Raw genomic sequence first — 27817 nt, forward strand, 5'->3', positions numbered from 1 at the left:
CAAAAGTATGGGCAGGGCAAGGGAGGGAAAAATAGAAATATTGAATCATGGTGTGAAGTATTTGTAGCAAATATAGAACAAAGGGTGTCTGCTTTATAAAGCTAGAAAGAAACCAGCAATACAGAGAGAGTGTCCTAGAATGGCAGGAGGAGGAAGATTGGAAGCTCACATTTTAAGCCAGAATATTGTGATGCTAGAAAGCAGAAATACTAATTTGAGCTTATAGTGTCTTGTTTAGGAGTCCTATCCCTTCCTTGTCCATAATCAGCTGTGTGTAGCTTTTCCCTACGGAATGCAGACTCTCTCCTTTTCAGTTTTCCAAAGCAGGTTGGAAACCTTTATCTTTCCAGTGATAATGCACCTGCACAAAGTGGCTAAGCTCTACTGTAAAGACTGCCCCCCTGTGGCTGACTTGAGATCCCTCAATTTATCAAGCTCTTGGAAGGATTATTTATCATATCCTGGAAGCATTGAAGTGGTTGGTGTAAGAAGGGAATAGCAAGTCAGCCTGGAGTTTTCGGGAGGAAATTAAAATAGGTCCAGTATATATGTATTGTGTTCCTTTAAGATATTTGCTTCCATTGTTAGTTAGGTACATGAAAATAGATTGTATAATTTAGTTTATGAAATAGATTAAGTTTTTGCAAATTTGAGAAGTTTGAGGACTCCTTTTTTTAAAAAAAATTTAATTATTATTTGAAAGTCAGAATTACAGGGAGGGAGGGAGGGAGGGAAAGACAGAGAAATCCTCTTTCTACTGTTACCCCCCAGATGGCTGCAATGGTCATGGCTGGGCATGGCCGAAACCAGGAGCTTCTTCTGGATCTCCTACGTGGGTGGCAGTGGCCCAAACATTTGGGCCATCCTCTGCTGCTTTTCTAAGGCTGTTAACAGGGAGCTGCATCAGCAGTGGAGCAGCCTAGACACAAACTGGTGCCCATATGGAATGCCAGTATTGCAGGCAGTGACTTTACCTGTGATACCACAGTGCAGGCCCCAAGACTCCTATCATAGGAAGAAAGTTTACTATAAAAGAGAAATTGAAACACCAAAGGCTTAAATAAGTTTAATTCTCTTACATATAGAAGACCAGTAGGCAGTTCTGCTTTGATGACTCCATAGTCGTTAAAAATCTGGACTCTTAGTTTATGCTCTGCTAGAATCTGGATTTCAGCTGGGCTAAGATATATACTTCATCTCATACACCACCTTCATACTTCTTGCCAACAGGAAGGGAGCAAGTTGGGGAGGGGAGCATAACCCAAAAGTTGTACTTATCACTTCTGCTCAGAAAGCAGGTGCAGGTCCTCACGGGAGACCCGGAAGAAACTCCTGGCTTCAGATTGGCTCAGCTCTGGCCATTTGGGGAATGAACCAGCGGATGGAAGACTTCTCTCTCTCTGCCTCTGCCCCTCTGTACCTGTGCCTTTAAAAACAAACAAACAAACAAACAAAAAAATGGGTGCGAGAGGTGCAGAGGGATGGGAAATGTAGTCATTATTCTCCTTGGCCATGCCCCTCTAAAAACTGTGGCTCTGTTACTACAGGAGAAAATACTAGGGTTCATCTGTGAGTTTGTGTCATACTCCCAAAAATACCTTTCTATATAAAATTTTTTTTCATAATGCCTAGATAAGTTCTTTTTTTTTTTTTTTAATTTAGTTTTCAGAGAGATATCCTTTTTTTTTTTTTTTTTTTTTTTTTTTTAACAGATAGAGTGAGACAGTGAGAGAGAGAGACAGAGAGAAAGGTCTTCCTTCTGTTGGTTCATCCCCAAATGGCTGCTATGGCCTGCGCGCTGCACCGATCCGAAGCCAGGAGCCAGGTGCTTCCTCCTGGTCTCCATGCAGATGCAGGGTCCAAGCACTTGGGCCATCCCCCACTGCCTTCCCCGGGCCACAGCAGAGAGCTGGCCTGGAAGAGGAGCAACCGGGACAGAATCCGGCGCCCCGACCGGGACTAGAACCCGGGGTGCCGGCACCGCAGGCGGAGGATTAGCCTGGTGAGCTGCAGCGCTGGCCCGAGAAGTTCTTGATTAATAAGGATTTCTGTATCCACATCTCCAGGGAGGTGACTTCACCTCAACTCAGCTCTGTGGCTCCCAGAAGCTCTCCATGCCCTCCGAAGTTAGAATAAAGAGATGCAGATGTGGGTATAGGTAATAGGGTTGTTTCCACCAAGCCAGGAGAGCTGATGCAATTTCCCTTCTCCGTGCTAGGATAACTTGCTTGTTTCCATTGGTTCTGTTACCCTTTTGTTTCTTCCTCCTTTCCTTTCCTTCTTCCTTAAACATAGATAGAAGTAGAGAAAATAGTTTAGCAATCCCACAGCCCCTTACGTTTATTCTTTTTCCTAGAATGTTTTAAAGCAGATCCCAGATGCTTTGTAATTTCATCCAAGATTAGCTTATGATTGACTTGAGTCTGGGGTTTAATATCAGGGTCCTCTGCCCTGGACAGATGCTGAAGATTGGCCTTTTGTTCTCCTTGCCTGGTTTCCCCATGGCCTTGTGAATTATCATTTCTCAGTTAATAACGACAGTGTTGTGGTTAGCCCAGAAAAAGCTATCATGTTGTCTGGCATTAAACTTACTCTCATTTTGCTTCATGATTTTGTGAGGTAAATATTGTGTGGGTTTCATAGAAGAGGAAGCTAATGCTAAAATTCAGAGGTTAAATAACCAGCTCCTAGCTGGTAGAACTAACCTGGAAGACATATCTATTTACTTACATGAACCTATGCTTTTTCCTCAGTGTTCCACTGTGATTTGTATGAGTTGCTTAGGGGACCATTTTCTTTACATCATCCATGTTTTCTAAGCACATGAAAAATGCATTCTACTGTATTCACAGTCTTTGGAAAGAGGCTGCATTTGATTTAGTAATTATTGATAAAACATCCCATTCAGGGTGGCGCTATGGTATAATGGGTAAAGCTGCCACCTGTAGTACTGGCATCCCATAAGGGCACCAGTTCGAGTGCCAGCTGCTCCTCTTCCTATCCAGCTCTCTGCTATGGCCTGGGAAAGCAGTAGAAGATGGCCCAAGTCCTTGGACCCCTGCACCCATGGGGGAGACCTGGAAGAAGCTCCTGGCCCCTGGCTTTGGATTGATGAAGCTCCAGCCATTGCAGCCATGTGGGGAGTGAACCAGCAGATGGAAGACTTCTTTCCCTCTCTCTCTGCCTCAGCCTCTCTGTAACTTTGCCTTTCAAATAAATAAATGAATCTTAAAAAAAAAAATCCCATTCATCAGCTGCATATGACTTACTGTTTTGTTCCACCTACTAAATAATCCTGTTATTTTTTAAAATATTTTCAAAATATTCCATCCACTAGTTCACTCCCCAAGTGGCTACAGTGGCTGGATCTGAGCCCATCTGAAGCCAGGAGCCAGGAACTTCTTCCAGGTCTCTCATGCAGGTGCAAGGGGTCAAGCACTTGGAACATCTTCCACTGCTTTCCCAGGCTATAAGCAGAAAGCTGGATTGGATTTGGGATGCTGGTGCCACAGGCAGAGGCTTAGCCTACTACGCCACAATGGCGAATTCTGTTATTTTTAATACAGAAAAATTCTAAAATTTTTGTAAAATAAAATAATCAATACCCACATATCCTCCACCCTGAATTAACATGTACATAATTTACTTCACATCTTTTTCCTCCAAATAAAACGTCACTGATGAGGTTGAAGTCCACCTTGTTCTTGCCAGAAACGTTATCATGAATTTGATCTGTAGCCTTCCAGTCCATACTTTTATTATATAAATAAGACACTGAATGGAGCCAGCACTGTGGCACAGTGGGTTAAGTCACTCCCTGCAGCGCCTGCATCCCATATGGGTGCTGGTTTGAGGCCCTAATGCTCCACTTCGATTGAGCTCCTTGCTTTAAAAAGAATAAAAAAATACACTGAAAACATGTGATATTCTTTTTGTTTTGAAGAGTTACATGAAAGATATATATATGTAAGTTTTTATGTAACTCCCTTTTCAGTCAACCTAATTTTTTTAAAGACTTATTTATTTATTTATTTACTTGAGAGGCAGAGTTAGAGAGGGAGAGACAGAGAGGGATCTTCCCTCTGCTGGCTCACTCCCCAAATGGCCATAATAGCTGGAGCTGAGTTGATCTGAAGCCAGGAACCAAGAGCTTCTTCTGGGTCTCCTACACAGGTACAAGGGCCCAAGCACTTGGGCCATCTTCTACTGCTTTTCCGGGCCACCAGCAGGTAGGTAGTTGGATTGAAAGAGGAGCATCCAGGACTCGAACCACTGCCCAATGTGGTGCCAGTATTACAGGTGGATGCTTAACTTACACCACAGTGCCAGCCCCTCAACCTATGTTCTTTCAAAGTCAATTTGTGCTGATATGTAATGACAATGCTGCTGTAGGCTTTTTTTTTTTTTTTTTGAATATTTATTTTATTTAAAAGGCAGAGTTACAGAGAGGCAGAGAGAGAAAGAGAGGTCTTCCTATCCACTGGTTCACTACCTACCCAAATGGTCACAACGGCTGGAGCTGAACCGATCTAAAGCCAGGAGTTTCTTCCTGGTCTCCCACATGAGTGCAGGGGCTTGTTCCATCTTCTGCTGCCTTCCCAAGCACATTAGCAGGGAGCTAGATCGAATGTGGAGCAGCCGAGACTTGAACCGGTGTCCATATGGGATGTCAGCACTGCAGGCAGCTGCTTTACCAGCTGTGCCACAGCGCCCGCCCCAGGCATTCTGGTTTATATTCCCTTGAGCATGTGTCTCTGGGCTATAGTCCTAAAAGTAGAATTCCTACAATAATAGGGTATGTGAAATACCAGCTTTTAGTAGCCACCTTCCTAGCAGCAGTGGCGATAAGCTCTTGTTTCCCCGTATCTTCTAGTTAATTCTTGGTGTTGACTTTTTAAATATTCTTTTTGTCAATCTCATGAGTGAAAAGTACTTCCTGTTTTAGCTTTTTTGTCTTTAGGAAGTAGATTTCATTTTTTTTTTTTTTTTTTGACAGGCAGAGTGGACAGTGAGAGAGAGAGACAGAGAGAAAGGTCTTCCTTTGCCGTTGGTTCACCCTCCAATGGCCGCTGCGGCCGGTGCACCGCGCCGATCCGGTGGCAGGAGCCAGGAGCCAGGTGCTTTTCCTGGTCTCCCATGGGGTGCAGGGCCCAAGCACCTGGGCCATCCTCCACTGCACTCCCGGGCCACAGCAGAGGGCTGGCCTGGAAGAGGGGCAACCGGGACAGAATCCGGCGCCCCAACCGGGACTAGAACCCGGTGTGCCGGTGCCGCTAGGCGGAGGATTAGCTTAGTGAGCCGTGGCGCCGGCCAGTAGATTTCATTTTTTATAAAAGTCTTTTTATCTAATTTCTGGTGAAAAGTTCTTTGAATGAAATAAAGAGCTGGGGAGCAGGAAACACTGTCGTAATCTGGCATTAATTGAATGGTTTATTTTCTTCTAATTTAACATGCTCTTGTTTAACAGCTTCATAATATTTTGTTACTTGAAAGAGTTCGCTTTTAGAATTCAGAATTTCTGAGCCGGCGCCGTGGCTCAATAGGCTAATCCTCCACCTTGCGGCGCCGGCACACCGGGTTCTAGTCCCAGTTGGGGCGCCGGATTCTGTCCCGGTTGCCCCTCTTCCAGGCCAGCTCTCTGCTATGGCCAGGGAGTGCAGTGGAGGATGGCCCAGGTGCTTGGGCCCTGCACCCCATGGGAGACCAGGAAAAGCACCTGGCTCCTGGCTCCTGCCAGGATCAGCGCGGTGCGCCGGCTGCAGCGGCGGCCATTGGAGGGTGAACCAACGGCAAAGGAAGACCTTTCTCTCTCTGTCTCTCTCTCTCACTGTCCACTCTGCCTGTCAAAAAAAAAAAAAAAAAAAAAAAAAAAGAAGAAGAATTCAGAATTTCTAACTTTCTGTATTTGGATAATAGGGTTTTTGTTTTTGTCTTTTGAAATCTGATTAAATATTATTCTTGCTTAAACTTTATTTTCAACTTAAATGTCTACCTTCAAAAAGAGGAAAGATTAGGAAGAGATATAGGAAAGATTTTTTAAAAATTTATAGGATTGTGCCAAGCTGAAGCCAGGAGCTTCATCCAGGTCTCTCCACATGGGTGGGAGGGGCCCAAACACTTGGGCATCTGTTGCTGCTTTCCCAAACCATTATCAGGCAGCTGGATTGGAAGTAGAGCAGCCGTGACATGAACCGGCATCCATGTGCTATGCTGGTGTTGCAGGCAGTGACTTTACAAGCTATGCCACAATACCAGCTCTGGGAAAAGACTTTAACCTTCCTTAAAAATCAGTTAGAAAGGCTGATGCTGTGACGTATAGGCTAAGCCTCTGCCTGTGGCACCTGCATCTCATATGGGAGCTGGTTCATGTCCTGCCTGCTCCTCTTCCTATCCAACTCTCTGCCTTGGCCTGAGAAAGCAGTGGAAGATGGCCCAAGTGCTTGTACCCACTCGGGAGAATTGGAAGAAGCTCCTGGCTTCAGATCAGCCCAGCTTCCCCTGTTGTGGTCATTCAGGGAGTGAACCATCAAATGGAAGACTCTCTGTCTCTTTCTCTGTAACTCTGCCTCTCAAATAGGTAAATAAATCTTTAAAAAAAAATTAGAAGAGGTGTCACAAGGTATGCTAAATGATAAATGATATGAGTTCTACAGTTGAAAAGGAGAAATGGTCATTTCAGGTGAGGATAATATAGAAGAGGTTATTAAAGAGATACTCTGATAAAGCATCTAGTGAAGTTTATACTTCATATATGTGAGAAGGTTATTGCAGTTTTTCATAATGTGATGTTTAAAACAGCCTGAATATCCCAAGTAGTAGTGAAATGTTTACACAGATTGTATTCTACTAACTCTAATATACTAATATTTTGTCACATAAAAATGTTTCTGAAAAATCATTGGAAAATGCTTATAATAGGATATTAAATAAAAGACATTATGAAACTGTGTGTATAGTATTTAATCCAAGTTGTGTGTTTTACATTAGAAAGAATGAAAAGTAAATACATTAAAAATGTTGAGGTTATTTTCTTGATGAGTAGAACTTTTTCTTTGTTTCTTCATTTCCCCAATATTCTATTTAAAAATACACATATTACTTTATAAAAAGAAGCCAAGGTTAAGACAGTGTTTAACCTTCATTAACTTGCAAATTAAGGAATATAGTGGTGGCTTTACATTGTCTGGTTAGCCTTTCTACCTTGTGGGCTTCATCTCTGTATTTTGTCCAGGCCTTTGCTTTATTCTTTGCTAGAACAGAGACAGAGGTCTTGGGACTAGAGAAGCGCCCTGCTGGACTCTCCCCTGTTTTGAACAGGTTGTTGGGGTACCAGTTGGATCTACTCTGCCTTCGACAGTGAAACAGGCTGTGGCAATCAGTGGTGGCCAAATCCTCGTGGCCAAGGCCAGCTCTTCTGTTGCCAAAGCTGTTGGTCCAAAGCAAGTTGTGACCCAAGGAGTTGCCAAAGCAATTGTGAGTGGAGGTGGAGGAACCATCGTTGCTCAGCCGGTGCAGGCCTTAACCAAGGCTCAGGTCACTACTGCTGGCCCTCAGAAAAGTGGATCCCAGGGCTCAGGTAAGGATCTGACTGGAGGCCCTTTCAGCAGCAGCACCATCCAAGATTTCCTTTGCCAGTGGTTTTATTTGATATTTGGTTTTGTTCAGGAAAGCCTAATAGGCTTCCTAATAGACTCCATACATATATGTATAAAAATGTTTGTTCTTTTTTTATGGAATACTTTACATAGAGAGCTACTAGTAGTTGGCTTAAAATGTGTATGTAACATATGTAAAGTATATACATTTACTGTAGCATATATAATTAATATGTAGTAAACATATGTAAAATCAGGAATGATAAAAATAGTGCTTCTTGATATTGTTTTTGAGTCCAAAAAAACAATTCTCATTTTATCCCTATCCCTACCTGCAGATGTCTATCAGACTTAAGATCTTGGCATGGCATTTGCCAGCTATCATTTGGGATACTGTCTAGTACATTCTCTCCCAGATAGGCATTTGGACACCTTGAGTATATTTTAGGGACTCCAGACATTAGATGTTTACTTATTTTTGAAGGTCTTGATTAGGTGATCAAGCTAAAGAATTGTTGCAGTGAGTCAGAAGGAGAGAAGGTAGTAGATACACAAAGTCACAATTTCAGAAGTGGTGCAATTGCTAGTGATGATAAATGTCGTAAGACAATAAAAATGAGTGTCTGCCATGAATTGAAAGAAATGATCTTTGGATTTTGGAAAATCAAGTAAACTGAGAAGCCAAAGAATAAAATAAGTCATCTACAGTGTTGTCGCTGAGGATGACAGTCATTAGCATAAATAGTAAGTTGAGTCACAAGTCAGTCTTTTGCCACTGAGGGGGAAGTAACTGGATAGTCAGTAAATGATAGCCAGAGAGAGGAGACAGGCAGTGTAGCCCACCTTAGGAGGGGCCTAGATTTTTTTTTTTTTTTTTAGGAATGATCTGAAAGCTATAGTCCTGACCCTGTGATACTACAATCAGAGAAGGGACAGACCCTGGATATGAGAGCTGTGGGGGAGGAGTTAAACCTTCCAGGGACTGAGGTGGAATTCCTGCATGCAGGTTGAAAATGTTAGAGTGTGATCACAGCAGGAATTCCTAGAGGGCAGGGTGAAGGAGTTTGGGAAGGAGTGAATGAGGAGATGATTCAGATCAGGAATCTGGAGATGGGAGTCCAGGTGGGTGTGGATACCTGGGGAGGTCTGCCTTCCCAGCAGTGTTGGAGATACAGAGTGAATGAGGAGGGATCAGTGCAGATAATGGAGAGGGGTAGCACTCAATTTTAGTGCTTTTGTCCCTTTTATTTGGGGTAGCTGCCTTCCCAGCAGTGTTGGAGATACAGTGTTGGAGAGTGAATGAAGTGGGATCAGTGCAGATAATGGAGAGGGGTAGCACTCAGTTTTAGTGCTTTTGTCCCTTTTATTTGGGGTGGCTCCCAGGGCTGCTGCTTCCCACAGCTTTACACAGTGAAGTGGGCATGAGGAGAGGGACCGCTCCTACAGTCTTAGGAGGCCTGAGAGGCTTTCCCTGTCACTGACCCAGTTGATTCTTTGGGCTTCATGGCCTGGAGATTTAGTAAAAGGTAACTGCAGAAAATTTGATATTTAAGTCTCCTAAGACTCGTGTTCAGGGATTTATACCGTATGGATTAAAAAAAAAAACACTTTTTGTTTTAGATGAAACTTGTAAAGAGATGAATTACAGTTTCAAAATGTATGTGCCATTCGTTGGCTTAGCATTTCTTACTCCTAGGAAAGTGAGGGGAGCTAGAAGTCTTGTTTCAAATCCATAAATTATCGTACTGGAAATGGACTAAAGGGACTTGAAGCAAGTGGGAGAAAGTGTGTCATCATCAAGTCTAAATCATAGTACTTTATTATCATTTATTTATGATCATCCCATTTATATATGGAAATAAATCAGTTTGTGGCAGGCTCTTCTGGAGTAAAAACAGTTTCTAATTAGCAAGGTATTTAAGAATGCCAGCGTTTAAAGTACTGTGTATTCATGTTTTTAAATAAGTATTTTATTACTCTGTATTTAATTTTATTGAGAGTGTTGCCTTAATTCCATTAACTGTTTTTCCTCCTCTTTTTTTCCTTCTTCACTATTTTAGTAATGGCAACATTGCAGCTACCAGCCACCAACTTAGCCAACCTGGCAAATTTGCCTCCAGGCACTAAACTGTACCTTACAACAAACAGCAAGAACCCTTCTGGAAAAGGAAAACTACTGCTGATCCCTCAGGGAGCCATCCTGCGCGCTACCAACAATGCCAGTTAGTCCATCATTAAATCATTTGATTCTTGGTCTCGGGGTATGTTTATTTCGTCCACCTGAGGGCAGTTCTTACCTGATGGAGGAAGAATTTCTGTAACTAGTGGTGTAATGGTAACATTCACCCAAATGAATTTAAAGCTCACCTAATTTTGCTAGAAGAGGGTTCAAATCATCACAGTCTTAGGAGATGGCGGTATTATTCTGGGTTCCTTTATTCATCCCTGGAGAAGTAGGGCTGCTGAGATTGTTTTGGGAAGAAGCTGTCTACCTGAAGGGTAAAGAAGGAGTTCTTCCTTTCACTGGTACCTGAAAACTGTCTGGTGATTCCTGAAGGAAGATTAGTCTGTTTCCAGGAGCTGGAAGTATATTTCATCTTCAAGGGGGTGGGAATACGACTAGAATCAAGTGTCCCTGCTTGCCATTCTTTAGATGTACTTTCTACATTTGCGAAGTTTGGAAATACAGAAATAAAGTTTCCCTATCAGTATGTACATCTGAAAGCCCCAAGGGAATTAGGTAGCTTCTCTAGAGTTAGCAGACAGTGAGGGTGATATTGAAAAGGAAAAAGTAAAGAATTTCCCTCAGTCAGAAGCAGAAGGTACGGCATAGGTTCGCTAGGAATTCAATAGTCTTGTCAAAACACAGCAGGCAAGCCCATTGCCATTTCTTTTACTCAGTGTGATGATCATTTCTACTCTCTTATCCTAATATTTTTTTCCTCATATAAGCAATGGTGTAAAAAAATTAGATATGTAAGAAAAGAACAGTATAAAATATTCCAAAATTCATTCATAAAGCTACTTGGATTTTTAGGATATCCTCAGAATCAAGATAAAGCACTGGGAAAGGATTTGTTCCAATAACAGTCAGCCATTAAGATGAGGAAGGAAGTTGAACTCTAATATTTATAAAGTGGCTGTTTATAATCCAGGTAGTTTATATACATTGTCTTAGCAAAAATAGTTTAAAAGGGCCATAGGCTTTGAAGTGGAATTTGAAATGCAAACAAGAATTATGCCCTAGAATATTTATAAATGTCTGATTTTTCCCAGGCCAAGAAGAACAGAAAGTACTAAAAAATTACACTGAATTCCAGCAGTTTCACTGAAATTGGTTCAGATGCCAGAAAGTTTTGAACTACCTGAGCAAATCCAAGTGTTGATGAAAACATAGCTCTTAAATATCAGTATCAGGATCTCATACAAGTAATTCAAAACACTTATCAAAAATAAATCCTTCATTGTACTTGTGGCTAAAATACAGTCAGTCGTCATTCAGTTGAAAACACAGGTCGAGGGGCCAGCGCTGTGGCATAGAAGGTTAAGCCTCTGCCTGCAGTGCTGGCATCCCACATGGGCTCTGGTTCAAGTCCCGACTGCTCCACTTCCAATCCAGCTCTCTGCCAGTCTGCCTGGGAAAGGAACAGAAGATGGCCCAAGGACGTGGGCCTCTACAGCCACAAAGGAAACCCAGAAGGGGTTCCTGGCTCCAGCCAGGCCCAGGCGCAGCCATTACAGCCATTTGGGGAGTGAACCTAATCTCTTCAGATCTCTTCCTCTCTGTGAATCTCTGCTTTTCAAATAAAAAAAAAAAAAAAAAAAAACTTTTTTAAAAAAGGAAAAGAAGATACAGGTCAAGTATCCCTTACCTGAAATGCTTTGAACCAGAAGTGTTTTCAGATTGGGGGTATTTACATGGGCTCTCCTTGCTGAACTTCTCTAATCTGAAAATCCAGAATCTTAAGCTTTTTTTCAATTACTTTCTTTTTTTAAAGAATTATTTATTTATTTGAAAGGCAGAGTTACAGGGAGGCAGATGCAGAGAGAGAGAGGGAGGGAGGGAGGTCTGTCTTCCATTTGCTGGTTCACTCCCCAAATGGCCACAATGGCCAGAACTAGGCCAGTTTGAAGCCAGGAGCCAGAAGCTTCTTCTAGGTCTACCACCTGGGTGCAGGGGCCCAAAGATTTGGGCCATTATCTACAGCTTTCCCTGGCCATAGCATAGAGCTGGATCAGAAATGAAGCAGCTGGGACTTGAACTGTTGCCCACATGGGATGCCAGTACTGCAGGTGGCGGCTTTACCTGCTACACCACGGTTCTGGCCCCTATACTTTTTTTTTTTAATAAGGTTTATTTTTATTTTATGTATTTGAAAGAGTTACGGGGGGTGGGGAAGATATGGTTTACTCCTCAAATGGCTGCAATGGACAGGGCTACACCAGGCTGAAACCAGGAGGCAGGAGCTTCTTCTGGATCTCCCCTGTGGCTGCAGGAGCCCAAGGACTTGGGCCATCATTTGCTGCTTTCCCAGGCACATTATCCGGGGCTCAAACCAGTGCCCATGTGGAATGCTGGTGTTGCAGGCAAAAGCTTAACTTGTTATGCCACAATGCCAACCCCTCGGCATCTGAAACTTTTTGACAGTCATGTCAGTGCTCAAAAACTCTCATTTCAGATTTCACATTTTTGGATTAGGGATGCTCAGTCTGTAAGTAGGTTTTGGTCTTGTCTTCATACTAGGAAATTCTCTTCCTCTTACCACAGAATCTATATTATAGAAGAGAAACAGAAAGCAGGAAAGAAGGAGGAAGCGGCTATAAGGGAATCGTCTCTAGGCTCAGTTTGGTGGTTTTCTGCTGAACATTTGCCCAGTACTTTCACGATGCTGTTGTAATTTGTGTTTTTAGACCTGCAGTCTAGCTCAGCTGCTGGTGCTGCTGGTGCTGGTGCTGCTGGAGGAGGCGGTGGTGCTGGAGGAGGCAGCGGAAGTGGCGGGGGAGGAGCAGCAGGAGGAGGAGGAGCGGGAGGAACCCAGAGCAGTGGCGGCCCTGGTGGGATATCCCAGCACCTGACCTACACATCTTACATCCTCAAGCAGACGCCCCAGGTCTGGTCCTTGGTGACTGATCTCTAAATCACTTAGCTACTTGATAACTGCTTTTATTTATAGTTGATTTACTTCTCTGGGATCAGGGGTCAGCGGTTTAAATATTGTTATGGGCTTGTTTTGAGAGAAGAGGAAATCGATTCAGAAAGACTTAAGTAACTTATCCAAGATTAAGCTTATAGTACAGTTGGGGTTTTAATCCAGATATCTCTGCTTCAAAGAAAGATTTCTAAATCTATGGTATATGTCCCTAAATCTGTGAAGTAATAAACACTATTTATGTATTGTTGAAAGTTTGCTTTCAAAAGCAAGTGACCAAAGAGAGAGTATCAAATTGTGGTGTTTGGAGTTAGGCTAGAGTTAGTTAGTAACAGATTTCTACTTTTTTTTGTGGTCACTGAAATCTTGACTCTCCTGTGAGGAAGATACTACAATGTAAGTTCCCAACGTTAATACTGAGAAGCATGGAGAGTTACCAGTCTGAATGATTAAATTGGCTTTGAGGGCTAGATTATAAAACTTGAGTTTTCAGTAGCCTAACTCTGTAAGTACTATGTAGAATTTCATAATTGGAAGTAGAAACGTTACTTTGAGTTTCAGAATTCAAGGAGAGAGCATTGTTGCTCTCTCCTTGGAATCTTACGAATTAGAGCATGACAGCAAGTTATATGAGTTGAACAAATTGATTAGTCCCTTAATTTTGTTTTTCTAATTCAGGGTACATTTTTGGTTGGCCAGCCATCACCCCAGACATCTGGAAAACAACTGACCACTGGCTCAGTGGTGCAAGGAACCCTGGGAGTCAGCACATCCTCTACACAGGGACAACAAACACTCAAAGTCATCTCTGGACAGAAAACTACTTTGTTTACACAGGTAAATACACAACCCAAAATATGTGGTGATTGAAGCATTTATTTACCTATCTATAATTTCACTCTTTAAACAGAGAAGTAAAAATTACATTAGAAAGTGAACAGTAAACTAGTATAGGAAGATTAGAACAGATCTTGAGGTTTGGGAAAACATAAGTACAATAAAGAAAATAAGAGAAAATAAAAAAAGAAAAAAATAGAGAAAATAAGGCCAGGGATTATTCAGCCATGCAGACAGTAAAACTGAGAAGCTTGAGAAGTTAGCAAATTACACTATTTCTGAGGGGAAAGAAACACGTAATATTTCCTTAGAAGAAATAGATTTCCTTGATACTTCATTGGAAAAATTCTCTGAGGGAACTTCATCTAGGAGACCTTGTGTAATAGGCAGTTTCAGCCGCAGTATCCATACTGTAGGTGCCAATGGTGGGTTTGATGTATGTTTCTACAGCATCCTTTAGTATAAACCAAAGAACAGTGACGGAGTTTTTTTTATTTGTTTAAAGATTTTATTTATGAGGCTGGTGCTGTGGCATAGTGGGCTAAGCCTCTGCCTGCAGCACCAGCATCCCATGTGTGCGTGGGTTCATGTCCCCCCTGATCCTCTTCCAATCCAGCTCTCTGCTGATGGTCTGGGAAAGCAGTGGAAGGTGACCCAGGTGCTTGGGCCCCTGCACCCACGTGGGAGACCCAGAAGAAGCTCCTGGCTCTCTGTCTGTAACTGGCAGAATTACAGACAAAGGTCTTCTATCTGCTGGTTCACTCTCCAAATGACTGCAACAGCAGGAACTGGGCCGATCCAAAGCCAGGAGCCAGGAGCTTCTCCTCGGTCTCCCACGCGGGAACAGGGGCCCAAGCACTTGGGCCGTCTTCCACTGTTTTCTCAGACCATCAGCAGAGAGCTGGATCGGAAGAGGAACAGATAGGACACAAACTGGTGCCCATATAGGATGCTGGTGCCTTAGGCAGAGGCTTAGCCCACTAAACCACAGTGCTGGCCCCCTGACAGAGAGTTTTAACTGGGTGTGAGATGTCAGAATCTTATATAGGAGGATTCTATAGCTAGATTTCCAAAAATTTAACAAACAAACCAGAGATACTGAAGGGTTTCTACAATACAAATACAATCCCAAAAGCAATATTTTTGGGGCCAGCACTGTGGCATAGCAGGTTAAGCCTCCACCTGCCGATGTCAGTGTCCCCTGTGGGTGCCAATTTGAGTCCCCGCTGCTCCACTTCTGATTCAGTGCCATGCTAATGTGCCTGGGAAGGCAGTGGAAGATGGCCCAAGTGTTTGGGCCTCCGCCACCCACTTAGAAGCTCCTGGCTCCTGGCTTCAGTCTGGCCCAGGCCTAGCCATTGCAGCCATTTGGGGAGTGAGCCAACAGATGGAAGATCTCGATCTCTCTCTGTCTCCTTGTGTCTCCAAAACTCTACCTTTCAAATAAATAAATAAATGTGTTTTTTTTTAAAAAAAACTTTTTAAATATCTGTATTTAAATGTCAGCATTTCTCAAAACACGGAATGAATGTTAAGTTTTTGTCAGATACTTTCCCTGTGTCTATTGAGTTGACCATACGGTTCTCCTTGTTTTGTTTGTTAATATGATGAATCACATTTATTTGTCAGTTGTTAAACCAATCATGCATTCCTGGAATAAATCCCACATGGTTATTGTATGATTATCCTTGGTTAATATATTGTTGAATTGGACTATGCGGTTTTGTTAGTTTTTGCAGAGGGTGTTGGGCAGTAGTTTTCTTTGTAATTTCTGTTTGATTTGGTATCATGGTAATAATGTTGGCCTCATAAAATTAATTGGAAAGCTTCCATTCTTTTGTGGAAGAGTTTGCATAGAATTTTTATTACTTCTTTCTTAACTGCTTAGTAGAATATACCAGTAAAGCCATATTAGGGAGCCAGCATTGTGGCATGGTGGGTGAGGCCGCCACCTGCAGTGCCGGCATCCCATATGAGTGCCAGTTTGAGTCCTGGTTACTCCTCTTCCAATCCAGCTCTCTTCTGTTGCCTGGGAAAGCAATGGAAGATGGCTCAAGTCTTTGGGCCCCTTTGCCCACGTGGAAAGACCTGGAGGAAGCTCCAGGCTCCTGGCTTTGGATTGGTGCAGCTCCTGCCGTGGCGGCCAAGTGGGGAGTAAACTAGCAGATGGAAGACCTCGCTCTCTCTCCCTCTCTCTCTCTCTGTAGTTCTGATTTTCAAATAGATAAATAAATCTTGAAAAAAAAAAAAAAGCCATATCGGCCTGAAGTTCTCCTAATTGAGAAGGTATCTTGCCAACATTTTAAATTCATTTAAAGATAAAAGATAGTTCTGGTTGTTTTTTTCTTCTTGAGGAAGGCATGATAGTTTGTGTCTTTTAAGGAATTTTTCCATTCAACTAAACAGTCAAATCACTGGCATAAGGTATTCCGAGTCCCCTTTTGACGTCCTTGAAATCTCAACCCAACCTCCCACTCTCTGCAGCTCATCCCCTGCTTTCCATTTTTGGTTTTGGTGATTGTCTTCTCTTTTTTCCTTTGTCATTCTAGCTAGAGGTTTATCAATTCATTTATCTTTGCAAGTTTCCAGCGTTTGGTATGCTTCAGTACTAATTTCCCTTTCCTCAGATATCCTTGGCTAGTTCAGTGTAGTTCAGGCACTACACTTCACTTCAGGCCATTCTTTCAACTCTTAGCAGATCTCTTCCCTGCTTGTGTTGCAGCCAGTGGCGACTTCCTCCTTGCCATTCTCCAAGAGTTGGTTACTGTTGTTTCTTCCTCCTTGGAAAGACTGTCTTTATTTTATTTATTTATTTATTTTTGACAGGCAGAGTGGACAGTGAGAGAGAGAGACAGAGAGGTTTTCCTTTTGCCGTTGGTTCACCCTCCAATGGCCGCCATGGCTGGCGCGCTGCGACCAGTGCACCACACTGATCTGATGGCAGGAGCCAGGTGCTTCTCCTGGTCTCCCATGGGGTGCAGGGCCCAAGCACTTGGGCCATCCTCCACTGCACTCCCTGGCCACAGCAGAGAGCTAGCCTGGAAGAGGGGCAACCGGGAAAGAATCTGGCGCCCCGACCGGGACTAGAACCCGGTGTGCCGGCGCCGCTAGGTGGAGGATTAGCCTAGTGAGCCGCGGCGCCGGCCGATTTTTTTCTTTTTAAAGATTTATTTATTTAGTTATTTGAGAGGTAGAGTTACAGAGAGAGCGAGGGAGAGACAGAAAGGTCTTCCACCCAGTGGTTCACTCCCCAGATGGCCACAACAGCTGGAGCTAGGCTGATCTGAAGCCAGGAGCTTCTTCAGGGTCTCCCACATGGGTATAGGGGCCCAAGCACTTGGGCCATCTTCCACTGCTTTCCCAGGCCATAACAGAGAGCTGGAACAGAAGAGGAGCCTCTGGGATTTGAACCAACACCCATATGGGATGCCGGCACTGCGTGTAGAGGCCCCCGTAAAGACTATCTTTAGAGTTCAGGTTACTTTTAAAGACTTTGTTCTGTTGTTTGTCCACCATCGGGTGCCTCCACTAGCTTATGAGCACAACCAATTGAGTAGTGTCTTTAACTATTTATCTTTTCTCTTTTTTTGATTTTTTCCTTTTTTGACATGGTGCTGGGAGAAGTATTGCTGCTTGTGCTTTAGTCCGCAATTTTTAAAAAAAAAATATTTATTTGAGAAACAAGGAGAGAGAAATCTACCACCCACTGGTTCATTCCCTAAATGCTCACAACAGCTGGGCCTAGCGCAGCCTGAAACCAGGAGTCTGAGATACTTTCCAGGTTTCCCACATGGGCAGCACGGACCCAACTACTTGAGCCATCCCCAAATGAATGCCTCTCACGGTCAACATTAGCAGGACGGAAGCTGGAGTCAGGAGCCAGAGCCAGGTATTGAGCCTAGGTACTCCAGTATGAGATGCAGGTGTCTCAGTTGGCATCTGAACTGCTAGGCCAAAGGCCCACCCTAGTTTACCACTCTCAACCCTGAACAGAGAAGTTTCTAAAGTTTTATTCATTTATTTGAAAGGCAGAGTAATGGGGAGAGACAGAGAAAAAGTGAACCATCTACTGGTTCACTCCCTGAATCCCATAACTGGGTCTGGTCCATGCTGATGCCTGGAACTAAGAACTCAGTGTGAACCTCCCATGTGGGTGGCAGGAACCCAAGTGCTTGAGCCACCAACTGCTGCCTCCCAGACACATTAGAAGGAGTGGAGGCTGCACTTTCTTAAGAGATACTGGCATTCAAAGTGTCAGCTTAACCTCCTTTTCTACAACACGCACCCTGAGAAATGCTTTTTTAGTGATTAAAGTAAAGGTGCTTGTGGGGAGGCATTTGGCAGAGCAGTTAAGCCGTCTCTTGGGTTGCCAGTGCCCCATATCCAAGTGCCTGGTTTGAGTCCCAGCTCCTCTGCTTCCAGACCAGCTTTCTGGGAGGCAGCAAATGATGGTTTGAGCCCTGTCACTCAGGTGGGAAACTCAGTTGGAGTTCAGGGCTCCTGGCTGTGGCCTACCCCAGCCCTATCTATTATAATCATTTGGGAAGTGAGCCAGTGGAAGATTTCTGTCTCTGTCTCTGGTCTTTCTCCATGCCTCCAAATAAGAATGAAATAAATAATACATTTTTTAAAATAAAGAGTTCTACTTTACCAAAAAAGAAATTAAGGTCCATGTACCATGAAGGTAAAATAGTGTAAATTTGCATTGAACTATGGTAGCAGAACATAGAAGGTATAAAAACTATTAGGAATATGAAGATAATTAATAAAACTACAGTTAAAGGGAGATTTTATTTTGACTCTCAGAATTTAGCTAATCACATGGATAAATCCTGTTAGAAAAAAAGGATTTGAATTGGAATAACACTGTGAACAGGCTTAATTATGTAAAAATTTCAGTCACATTTTACTTTTTTGCCTACGGAATGTGAACAAATTTATACTCAGCCCCCAAAAGAATCTTAGCATATTCCAAAAGTATCATTCATTATACCTCATTCTCTTAGCCAGTAAAAAACTCAAATCAATAATAACCAAAAAACACTTTGAAATGAAAATACTCTAAATTCACCAAGAAAGCAAAATGAATTATGGCTTTAGATTGGAACACAATTACTAGTTTTATTAGTTAGGGTTCTGCAGAAAAGCAGAACCAGTAGGATAGAGGAGATTTACCATAGCAGCTGGCTCATGCAGTTCTGAAGACTGAGAAGTCCAAGTTGGAGAACCATCAAAGCTGGTGGTGTGCCTGAGGCTGAGGCTAAAGATCTGAGAACTGGCAAGGCTGGGAGTGAGGGGCACACAGTCATAAATTCTGGAGTCAAAGTTGCCAGATCAGGGGCTGTGATGTCTAAGGACAAGAAAAGATGAAAGTTTCAGCTTAAGGAGAGAGAGGGAATTCTCCCTTCTTTTTGTTCTAGTGGATCTCTTAACAGATTGGATGATGCCTGCCCACTTTGGTGAGGGTGCTCTTCTCCTGATTGAAATGCTAATCTGTTCTGGGAATACATGTTTACCAGCTATTTGGGCATCTCTTAACACACTTAAGTTGACATAAAATTAACTATCACAGAACATCATATTGAAGCTGTGGAAGCAACTCAAAACCAAGCTGTAGAAAAGCTAAAGCTTTAAATACTTTTTTCATTATTTCCCACATCTTTTATTAAGGCATCATTTCTGTGATCAAAAAGAGATCCTAAGTGTACTACTGCTCAGTGAGTTTTGACCAGTATATTTGTTTTTTTTGTTTGTTTGTTTGTTTGTTTTTTGACAGGCAGAGTGGACAGTGAGAGAGAGAGACAGAGAGAAAGGTCTTCCTTTGCCGTTGGTTCACCCTCCAATGGCCGCCGCGGCCGGCGCACCGCACTGATCCGATGGCAGGAGCCAGGTACTTATCCTGGTCTCCCATGGGGTGCAGGGCCCAAGGACCTGGCCATCTTCCACTGCACTCCCTGGCCACAGCAGAGAGCTGGCCTGGAAGAGGGGCATCTGGGACAGAATCCGGCGCCCCCACCGGGACTAGAACCTGGTGTGCCGGCGCTGCAAGGCAGAGGATTAGCCTAGTGAGCCGCGGTGCCGGCCTTGACCAGTATATTTGTTCATGCAAACACTGTTGCAATCAAAATAACAGTATTTCTCAACACTCTAAGCATTCCCTTTATTTTATCCTATTACCATTTTTCTATTTCTTTCACAATAGATTAAGTCATTGCCTATTTTTAAAGTTCTGTACAGTATGTACTCTGTTGTGTCATTCTGTTCATCATGTTTCTGAGATTTACCCATATGTGTATCAGTAGCTTTTTTTTTAAGGTTAATTTATTTGAGGGGCCAGCACTGTGGTACAGTATTAATCCTCCGCCTGCGGCACCGTCATCCCATATGGGCGCCGGTTCTAGTCTCGGCTGCTCCTCTTCCCATCCAGCTCTCTGCTATGGCCTGGGAAAGCAGTAGAAGATGGCCTGAGTTCTTGGGCCCCTGCACCCACATGGGAGACCGGGAGGGGGCGCCTGGCTCCTGGCCTCGGATCAGTGCAGCTCCGGCTGCTGCGGCCATTTGTGGAGTGAACCAACGGAAGGAAGACCTTTCTCTCTGTCTCTCCTCTCGCTGTCTGTAACTCTACCTCTCAAATAAAAATAAATAAAATCTTTAAAAAAAAAAAAGATTAATTTATTTCAAAGGAAGTGTAACAAAGAGAGAGAAACAAAGAGCTTCCATCTGCTGTTTCACTCCCCAAAGGGTCACAACAGCCAGGACTGGTTTAGGCTGAAGCCGAGAACCAGGAAATCCATCCTGGTCTTCCACATGAGTGGCAGGAACTCAGGTACTTGACCCCATTGTACACTGTTTCCCAGGCACCTGAGCAAGGAGCTATATTGGAAACAGAGTAGCCAGGACTCAAACCATTTTTTTTTTTTTTTAAGATTTATTTATTTATTTATTTATTTGAAAGTCAGAGTTGCAGAGAGAAAGAGAGAGGTCTCCCATCCGATGGTTCACTCCCCAGATGGCCACAACGGCCAGAACTGCGCCGATCCAAAGCCAGGAGCTTTTTCTGGGTCTCCCATACGGGTGCAGGGGCCCACGGACTTGAGCCATCTTCTACTGCTCTCTCAGGCCATAGAGAACTGGATCAGAAGTGGAGCAGCCGGATCTTGAATTGGTGCCCATATGGGATGCCAGTGCTTCAGGCCAGGGCTTTAACCCTCTGCTCCACAGTGCCAGCCCCTCAAACCACTTCTTAAAAGAGATGTGCCCAACCCAAGTGGTAGTTTAATGCAATAATAATAATAACTTGGAAGAGTTACAGAGAAATGTGGAGAGACATAGATCTTCCATCCGCTGATTTTCTCCCCAAATGGCTGCAATGGCTGGAGCTGGGCCCATCTGAAATAGGAGCCAAAATCCTTTTCTGGGTCTCCCATGTGGGTGCAGGGCCCAAGCACTTCAGCCATCCTCCACTGTCTTCCCAAGCCACCAGCAGGGAGCTGGATTGCAAGTGGAGCAGCCAGGACTCTGGTCCAATCCACTACACCACAGCGCTAGCCCCTAAATGTATGCTTATAAGAAGTGGACAAACAACTTGATAAAGTGGCTGTAACTCTCCCATATGTCATGTGGGACAGTTCCAGTTGCTCTACATCTTTACCAGCATGGAAGAACATCATTCTTTGCCATTTTAGCTATTTTTGTGAGTGTGAAATGATATAGTTTTAATTTTCAAAGACTCCAAAGCAAATTATGCCATGGCTGTTATTTCTGGTCTGTGATCATGGCTTCTTCATTTACTGTGTGACTGTGGTTAAAGTTGCTGAGCTTCATTTCCTCTAAGACAGAATTAAAATCCATCCTGTGAAGGTGATGAAGAGATTGACTCAGGAGTGCCACAGATACATACACATGCTTTCTGCTGTTCCTGGTGCTCAGTAATGGACTCTTAGAGACCGACAGATGACACTTACTGTGGAATATGTTAATTTCTGTATTTTTTGCAAATATTTTATTGCAACATAGCCCCACCTATTTCATACTGTAATAGCAGAGTTGAGAAGTTGCACTGAAGATTCTGTGGTGTGGAGCTGGCACTGTGGTGTAGTGGGTAAAGCCGCCTCCTGCAGTGCTGGCATCCCATGTGGGCTCCGGTTCAAGTCCTAGCTTCTCAACTTCCGATCCGGCTCTCTGCTATCGGCTGGGAAAGCAGGAGATGGTCCAAAGTCCTTGGGCCCCTGCAGCAGCGTGGGAGACCCAGAAGAAGTTCTTGGCTCCTGACTTTAGATAGGCACAGTTCCAGCTGTTGTGGCCAATTGGAGAGTGAACCAGTAGATGGAAGACCGACCTCTCTCTCTGCATCTCCTTCTCTGTGTAACTCTGACTTTCAAGTAAATAAATAAATCTTTAAAAAAAAAAGGTTTCTGTGGTGTGCAAAGCAAAAAATGCTTGTGACATTTACAAAAGAGTTTGCAGAGATTTGATTTAGACTGCTCTGACAGTTGTTGGGTGGTTCTCTAGTACTAAAATGCCACGCCAGCACCTAGCCAAGAACACTATTAACTTGCCCTCTTAAATCTGGTCCTGTCTGGATTTGAATTTCATGTTTAAATATTATATATACATTTGAGAGCACTGTGGATTCAACTGCTTTAAAAACAAATGGCCTGTTTCTTTGAAGACCCTGCTGCCAAGTAGTAATTTTCAGTGCGTTCAGATACTTGCTCTGTATGAGTATTGGGGGTAAAGGAACATGAGTAGGTTAAAGATCATGGAATTTAGAGCTGGTTAGAAAGGTGCATAAATGCCTAACACCTCATATAGTTTTTATTAATAAAAATTTCTTGGATAACCTCTGGTTTTGGGGACATAACTTCAATGTAGATGAGGAATAAATTATGCCTGTTAATTAACTTCTATCCGTTTTGTTTCTGCAGGCAGCTCCTGGGGGACAGGCATCTCTAATGAAAATATCTGATAGTACCTTGAAGTCTGTGCCCGCTGCCTCACAACTCTCCAAGCCTGGAACCACGATGCTCAGAGTAGCAGGAGGAGTCATCACAGCTGCTGCCTCCCCAGCCATGGCCCTGTCAGCAAATGGTCCTGCACAGCAGGCAAGTTTTACATAACTGTTGAAAATCATCACGAAACATGAAAGTACCTGCTATAAAGAAGGCCTTTTTAAAAAAACTGAAATGTTGCTCCTTTTTAAAAATTGGAAAATTCACATAGTGTAAAATCCACCATTTTATAATGTACACTTCAGTGGTTTGTATTATATTCACAGAGTGGCGCAGCTATCATTATCATCATCTAGAGACCCCATACCTGTTAGCAGTCATTCCCCAGTTATCTCTTCTGTCAGCCATAGGCAACCACTCATCTTTCTTTGTGAATTTGCTTATTCTGAACATTTCATATAAATATGCAGCAGTAGCCTTTTATGTCTGATTTCTTTTTCTTCAAATTACATTTTCAAGGTTTTGTCCATGTTGTAACAATCGTTAATAATGCCAGTCCTTTTTACAACTGAATGTTAGTTGGATTTATAGATATACCACAGTTTGTTTATCCATTTATTAGTTGATAGACATCTAGGTTATTTTCTACTTTTTGGTTTATGAATAATGCTTCTAGGAATATGTATATACAAGTCTTTGTATAAACATATGTTTTCATTTCACTTGGCTGTATACCTAAGAATGAAGTTTCTGAATCGTATGGTAACTCTTTGTTTAGCATTTGAGGAACTACCAAACTCATCCCAAATGACTGCACAGTTTAGATTTCCATCAGCCATGTACAAACTTCCCTCCCTCCTTCTGGATATGCAGTGGTATCTTGTTATAGGTGTTGTTTGTTTTAAGGAATCATTGTTAAATGTGTGGCATATTTTCTGAATTTATGGATTGTGGTCTCATTTTTTAATGTAGTTTTCTTTTTTATGTTTGTGGTTTCTCTTTTCCTTTAATCTTTACTTTCACTTTTAAAGTTTTATTTGATCTTCCATCCAAGCAAGATGTGGGCTGTGTTGAAGCCAGGAGCTCAGAACTCAATCCGGGTCTCCAGCATGGATAGCAGAGACCCAAATAACTTGAGTTTCCTAGTATGCACGTTAGCAGGGAACTAGATCAGAAGCAGAAGAACTGATACCAGACCAGGCACAGGAATCCAGGCAGCATCTTAACTACTGTGCCAGATGCCCGCCCTCTCTTTGTGGTTTTGGTTTGCAGTTCCCTAACAGCTGATGATACTGAGCATCTTTCCATGTCCTTATGGTCCATTTGCATATCTTTGAAGAAACGTCCATTCAGATCCTTTGCCCATTTTCACTGGACTCTTTATTATTGAATTATAGGAGATCTTATAGCAGTTTGTAAAAATTTTCTCCTACTGTGAGTTGTCATTTCACTTTTTTTGATGGTATCCTTTGAAACACAGAAGTTTGGTTTTGTTTTTTTGAAGGAGTTACAGAGAGAGAGGGAAAGACAGAGAGAAAGATTTTGTTTGTATCCACTGGTTCACTCTCAAAATGGCTGTAATGGCCAGGGCTGGGCCAGGCCAAAGCCAGAAGCCAGGCCCCATAGCTTCATCTGGGTCTTCCACATGTGTGCAGGGGCCCAACATATCTTCAGCTGCTTTCTAGGCACATTAGCAGGGAGCAGGATCGGAAGTGGAACAGCCAGGACTTGAATTGTAGATGGCACGTAACCCATTGTGCCAAAGTGCTGGCCCCGAAACACAAAAGGGGTTTTGTTTTTTTTTTTTTTTTTAAAGATTTTATTTATTTGAGAAGCAGAGTTACAGACAGAGAGAGAGGCAGAGACAAAGGTCTTCCATCCACTGATTCACTCCCCAAACCACAATGGCTGAAGCTGGACCAATCTGAAGCCAGGAGCCAGGAGCCAGGAGCTCTTCAAGTCTCCCAAGTAGGAGCCCAAGCACTTGGCTGTCTTCCACTGCTTTCCCAGGCCATAAACAGAGAGCTGGATCAGAAGAGCAGCAGCCAGAACACAAACCAGTACTCATATGGGATGCCAGCACTGCAGGCAGAGGCTTAGCCCATTACACCACAGCGCTGGCCCCAAAAGTTTTAATTTTAATGAAGTCCAATTTACTTCTTTTTCTTTTATTGTTCTCATGGTGTGGTATCTAAGAATACAAGATTATAACATTTAAGCCTACATTTTCTTCTGAGATTTGTATAGTTTTATATCTTACATGTAGGGCTTTGGTTCATTTTTCATTAATTTTTGCTCATGATATAAGTTGGAGGCCACACTGATTATGTATGTAACCAGTTGGTCCAGCAGCATTTGTTGAAGGTTATTTCCCCTCTGGGTCATCTTGGAGCTCAGGGAATTTTATGATCTGACTTTGCTTATTTCTGAAGCTTCATTTCCTAACTGCTTTGGTCACTAGTCATATACTTTGCAAATCCTTGAACACAATGATTTTTCCACGCCCTTCTGGCTCTCTGTACCCTCTCTGCCAAGAAACACTCTTAATATTTCTCTCTTTCTCTGGAAGATTCTGAAGCTCTTCCCTGTGCCCTCCGTTCCCATCTAGAGACAGAAGCAGTGACTTTGTTCTCAGCTGCACATTTTGGGGACTGTTTCCTCCTCGATGGCTTTTGTCTCTGAGCCCTAGCATTCCAGACTATGCCTGCCATGTGGTAGATGTTTGTTGAATGAAGTGACAGACTTAAAACATTTATGTGAGTTCTCAGTACAGCCCATTTTATCTCATTTTTACGTTCAGAGAATCTGTCTTCCTTCTTTTTTAGTGTTGACACAGCCTTTTATAAAGTGAGACAATAGGTGGTGAATTTTTTTTAATTGGTTACCTTATGAATATTTCTTTGTATGTAAATTTTTAAACTTTCCTAGTTCATAAAATCTAAAAGTACAGAAACCACAGTCATTTTTAAATGGTATGACATTTAGTAGATAGATAATAACAACTAATAGGTAATATTACTGAGTGCTATGTGGGAGTCATTGTTCTAATTACATTACACTGCTTTCTTACTGTCTTTATTTGTGGCCTCGTGGGTGAGCAGGCGGAAGGAACAGCTCCAGGTTCGTCAGCTTCTATCAGTTCTGTAATGAAAACATCTGGGCAGCAGCAGGTGTGTGTGAGCCAGGCGACTGTGGGAACCTGCAAGGCTACCACCCCCACCGTCGTCAGTGCCACATCCCTGGTGTCTACACCAAACCCCATCTCTGGGAAAGCCACAGTATCGGGTCAGTTGTATCATGATATTATTTTTCTCTCTTTTTCTCTTTGAGCTAGAGTATTTTTGAAGGATATTACATAATATTTGGTATAATAAATTATTAACAAATAATTTAGCAACATTTTTTCATAAAGCTGCTTTTTAGGTAAATTATTGTTGTTTAAAAGATTCATTTATTTATTTGAAAGAATTACAGAGAGGAGGGAGAAACAAGAGAGAGATCTTCTTGTGATTCACTCCCTAGGTGGCTGCAACGGCCAGGCCAAAGCCAGGAACCAGGAGCTTTTTCTGGGTCTCCCAAGTGGATACAGGGGCCCAAGCACTTGGCCCATCCTCTGCTGCTTTCCCAAGCCCCTTAGCAGTAAGCTAGATGGGAAGTGGAGCAGCTGGGACTTAAGATGACACCCATATGAAATGCCGGCACTGCAGATAGTGGCTTAACCCCTGTGCCACAGCACTAGCCTCAAATTGTTATTTATAATCTATATAAAGTTTTAAGCTGGAGACCTCAAATTTATCATTTAAAAGTTATTTCTCAGAGGCAGGCGTTCTGCATATCAGTCAAGATGCTGCTTGGGATGCTTGTATCCAATACCAGGGTGCTTGGGTTGGAGTCACCGCTCCTCTGCTTCTGACTTCAGCTTCCTGCAAATGTGCACCCTGGGAGGCAGCAGGTGACAGCTCAAGTATTTGAGTCCCTGCAACCCATATAGGATCCCCAGAATGAGTTCCCAGGTTCTGGGTTTGGCCTGGCCCAATCTCTGCTGCTTCAGGCATTAGGGGAGTGAACCGGTGTATGAAAAATCTCTGTGTGTGTCTGTCTCTCTGCCTTTCAAATAAATAATTTTTTTAATTGTTAGTAATTTTTCAGTGATACAATAAACTGTGGCCACTGGCACCCTATTGCTGTTGTCATAATTTGTGGACAGATGAGAGTCTGTTCTCCATAGGAAACAAACAACTCCCTCCTTTCCTTCCTTCCTCCCTCCCTCCGTTTCTTCTATCTTCCCTTCCCTTCCCTTCCCCTTCTTCCTTAACAGTTTTGAATGGAATTCATAAAACATACCATATGTTTCTTTGCTTTCAAAAGATATACATGAACCTTGATGACTCCAAATCATGATCTTTTTAGAAAAGATTTATTTGTTTATTTGAAAGCCAGAGCAACAGACTGGGAGGGACAGAAATCTTCCATCCATTGTCTCCACAGGGCTGGGCCAGGCAGAAGCCAGGAGCCAGGAACTCCATCCTGATCTCCCAAAAGGCTAGCAGCAGCTCAAGTACTGGGGCCATTTTCTGCTGCCTTCCCAGGCACGTTAGCAGAGAGCTGGATAGGAAGTAGAGCAGCTAGAACTTGAACTGATGCTGTGATACGGGATGCCAACATTGTAAGCAGTGGCTAACCTTACACTGTGCCTTGAGACCGGCCCCTTGCTCAAGTCATGATTTTTTTTTTTTTTTTGAAGATTTTATTTATTTATTTGAGAGGCAGAGTTACAAGGAGAGGCAGAGACAGACAGACAGATCTTCCATCCACTGTTTGACTCCCCAAATGGCTGCAATGGCAGGAGCTATCCCAGTCCAAAGCCAGGAGCTTCTTCTGGTCTCCCACATGGTTGCAGAGGCCCAAGCAGTTGGGCTATCTTCCCAGGCCATAAGCAGAGAGCTGGATCAGAAGAGGAGCAGCGAGGACATGAACTGGCGCCTGTATGGGATGCTGGTGCTGCAGGCAGAGGTTTAGCCTAATACACTACACTGCCTGTCCCAAGTCATGGTTTTTAACACGGTAGTGTTAGAGAGTGATATCCTTGGTCCGGCAAGATACACATGGCAGGCACTTCAAAGAGGTCATGAGGGCCGGTGCCGTGGCTCACTAGGCTAATCCTCCGCCTTGCAGCGCCAGCACACCGGGTTCTAGTCCCGGTTGGGGCGCCGGATTCTGTCCCGGTTGCCCCTCTTCCAGGCCAGCTCTCTGCTGTGGCCCAGGAGTGCAGTGGAGGATGGTC

At 43.2% G+C, this 27817-nt stretch overlaps 1 protein-coding gene across 4 annotated transcripts in view; it reads left to right on the forward strand.

The window, feature by feature from the left end:
• The window catches only part of YEATS2 (YEATS domain containing 2), a 121026-nt gene that overhangs the window by 74140 nt on the left and 19069 nt on the right, over nucleotides 1-27817 (forward strand). For all 4 annotated transcript variants that reach the window (XM_070072402.1, XM_070072401.1, XM_002716492.5 and 1 more), the window contains 6 exons: nucleotides 7318-7576; nucleotides 9656-9817; nucleotides 12507-12706; nucleotides 13424-13582; nucleotides 22510-22686; nucleotides 25635-25818. In XM_070072402.1, coding sequence (XP_069928503.1) covers nucleotides 7318-7576; nucleotides 9656-9817; nucleotides 12507-12706; nucleotides 13424-13582; nucleotides 22510-22686; nucleotides 25635-25818 — 1141 coding nt within the window. The remainder of the gene's footprint in view (nucleotides 1-7317; nucleotides 7577-9655; nucleotides 9818-12506; nucleotides 12707-13423; nucleotides 13583-22509; nucleotides 22687-25634; nucleotides 25819-27817) is intronic.

The sequence above is a fragment of the Oryctolagus cuniculus genome, chromosome 4 (genome assembly GCF_964237555.1).
Source record: "Oryctolagus cuniculus chromosome 4, mOryCun1.1, whole genome shotgun sequence".
In the NCBI taxonomy this organism is placed as follows: domain Eukaryota; kingdom Metazoa; phylum Chordata; class Mammalia; order Lagomorpha; family Leporidae; genus Oryctolagus; species Oryctolagus cuniculus.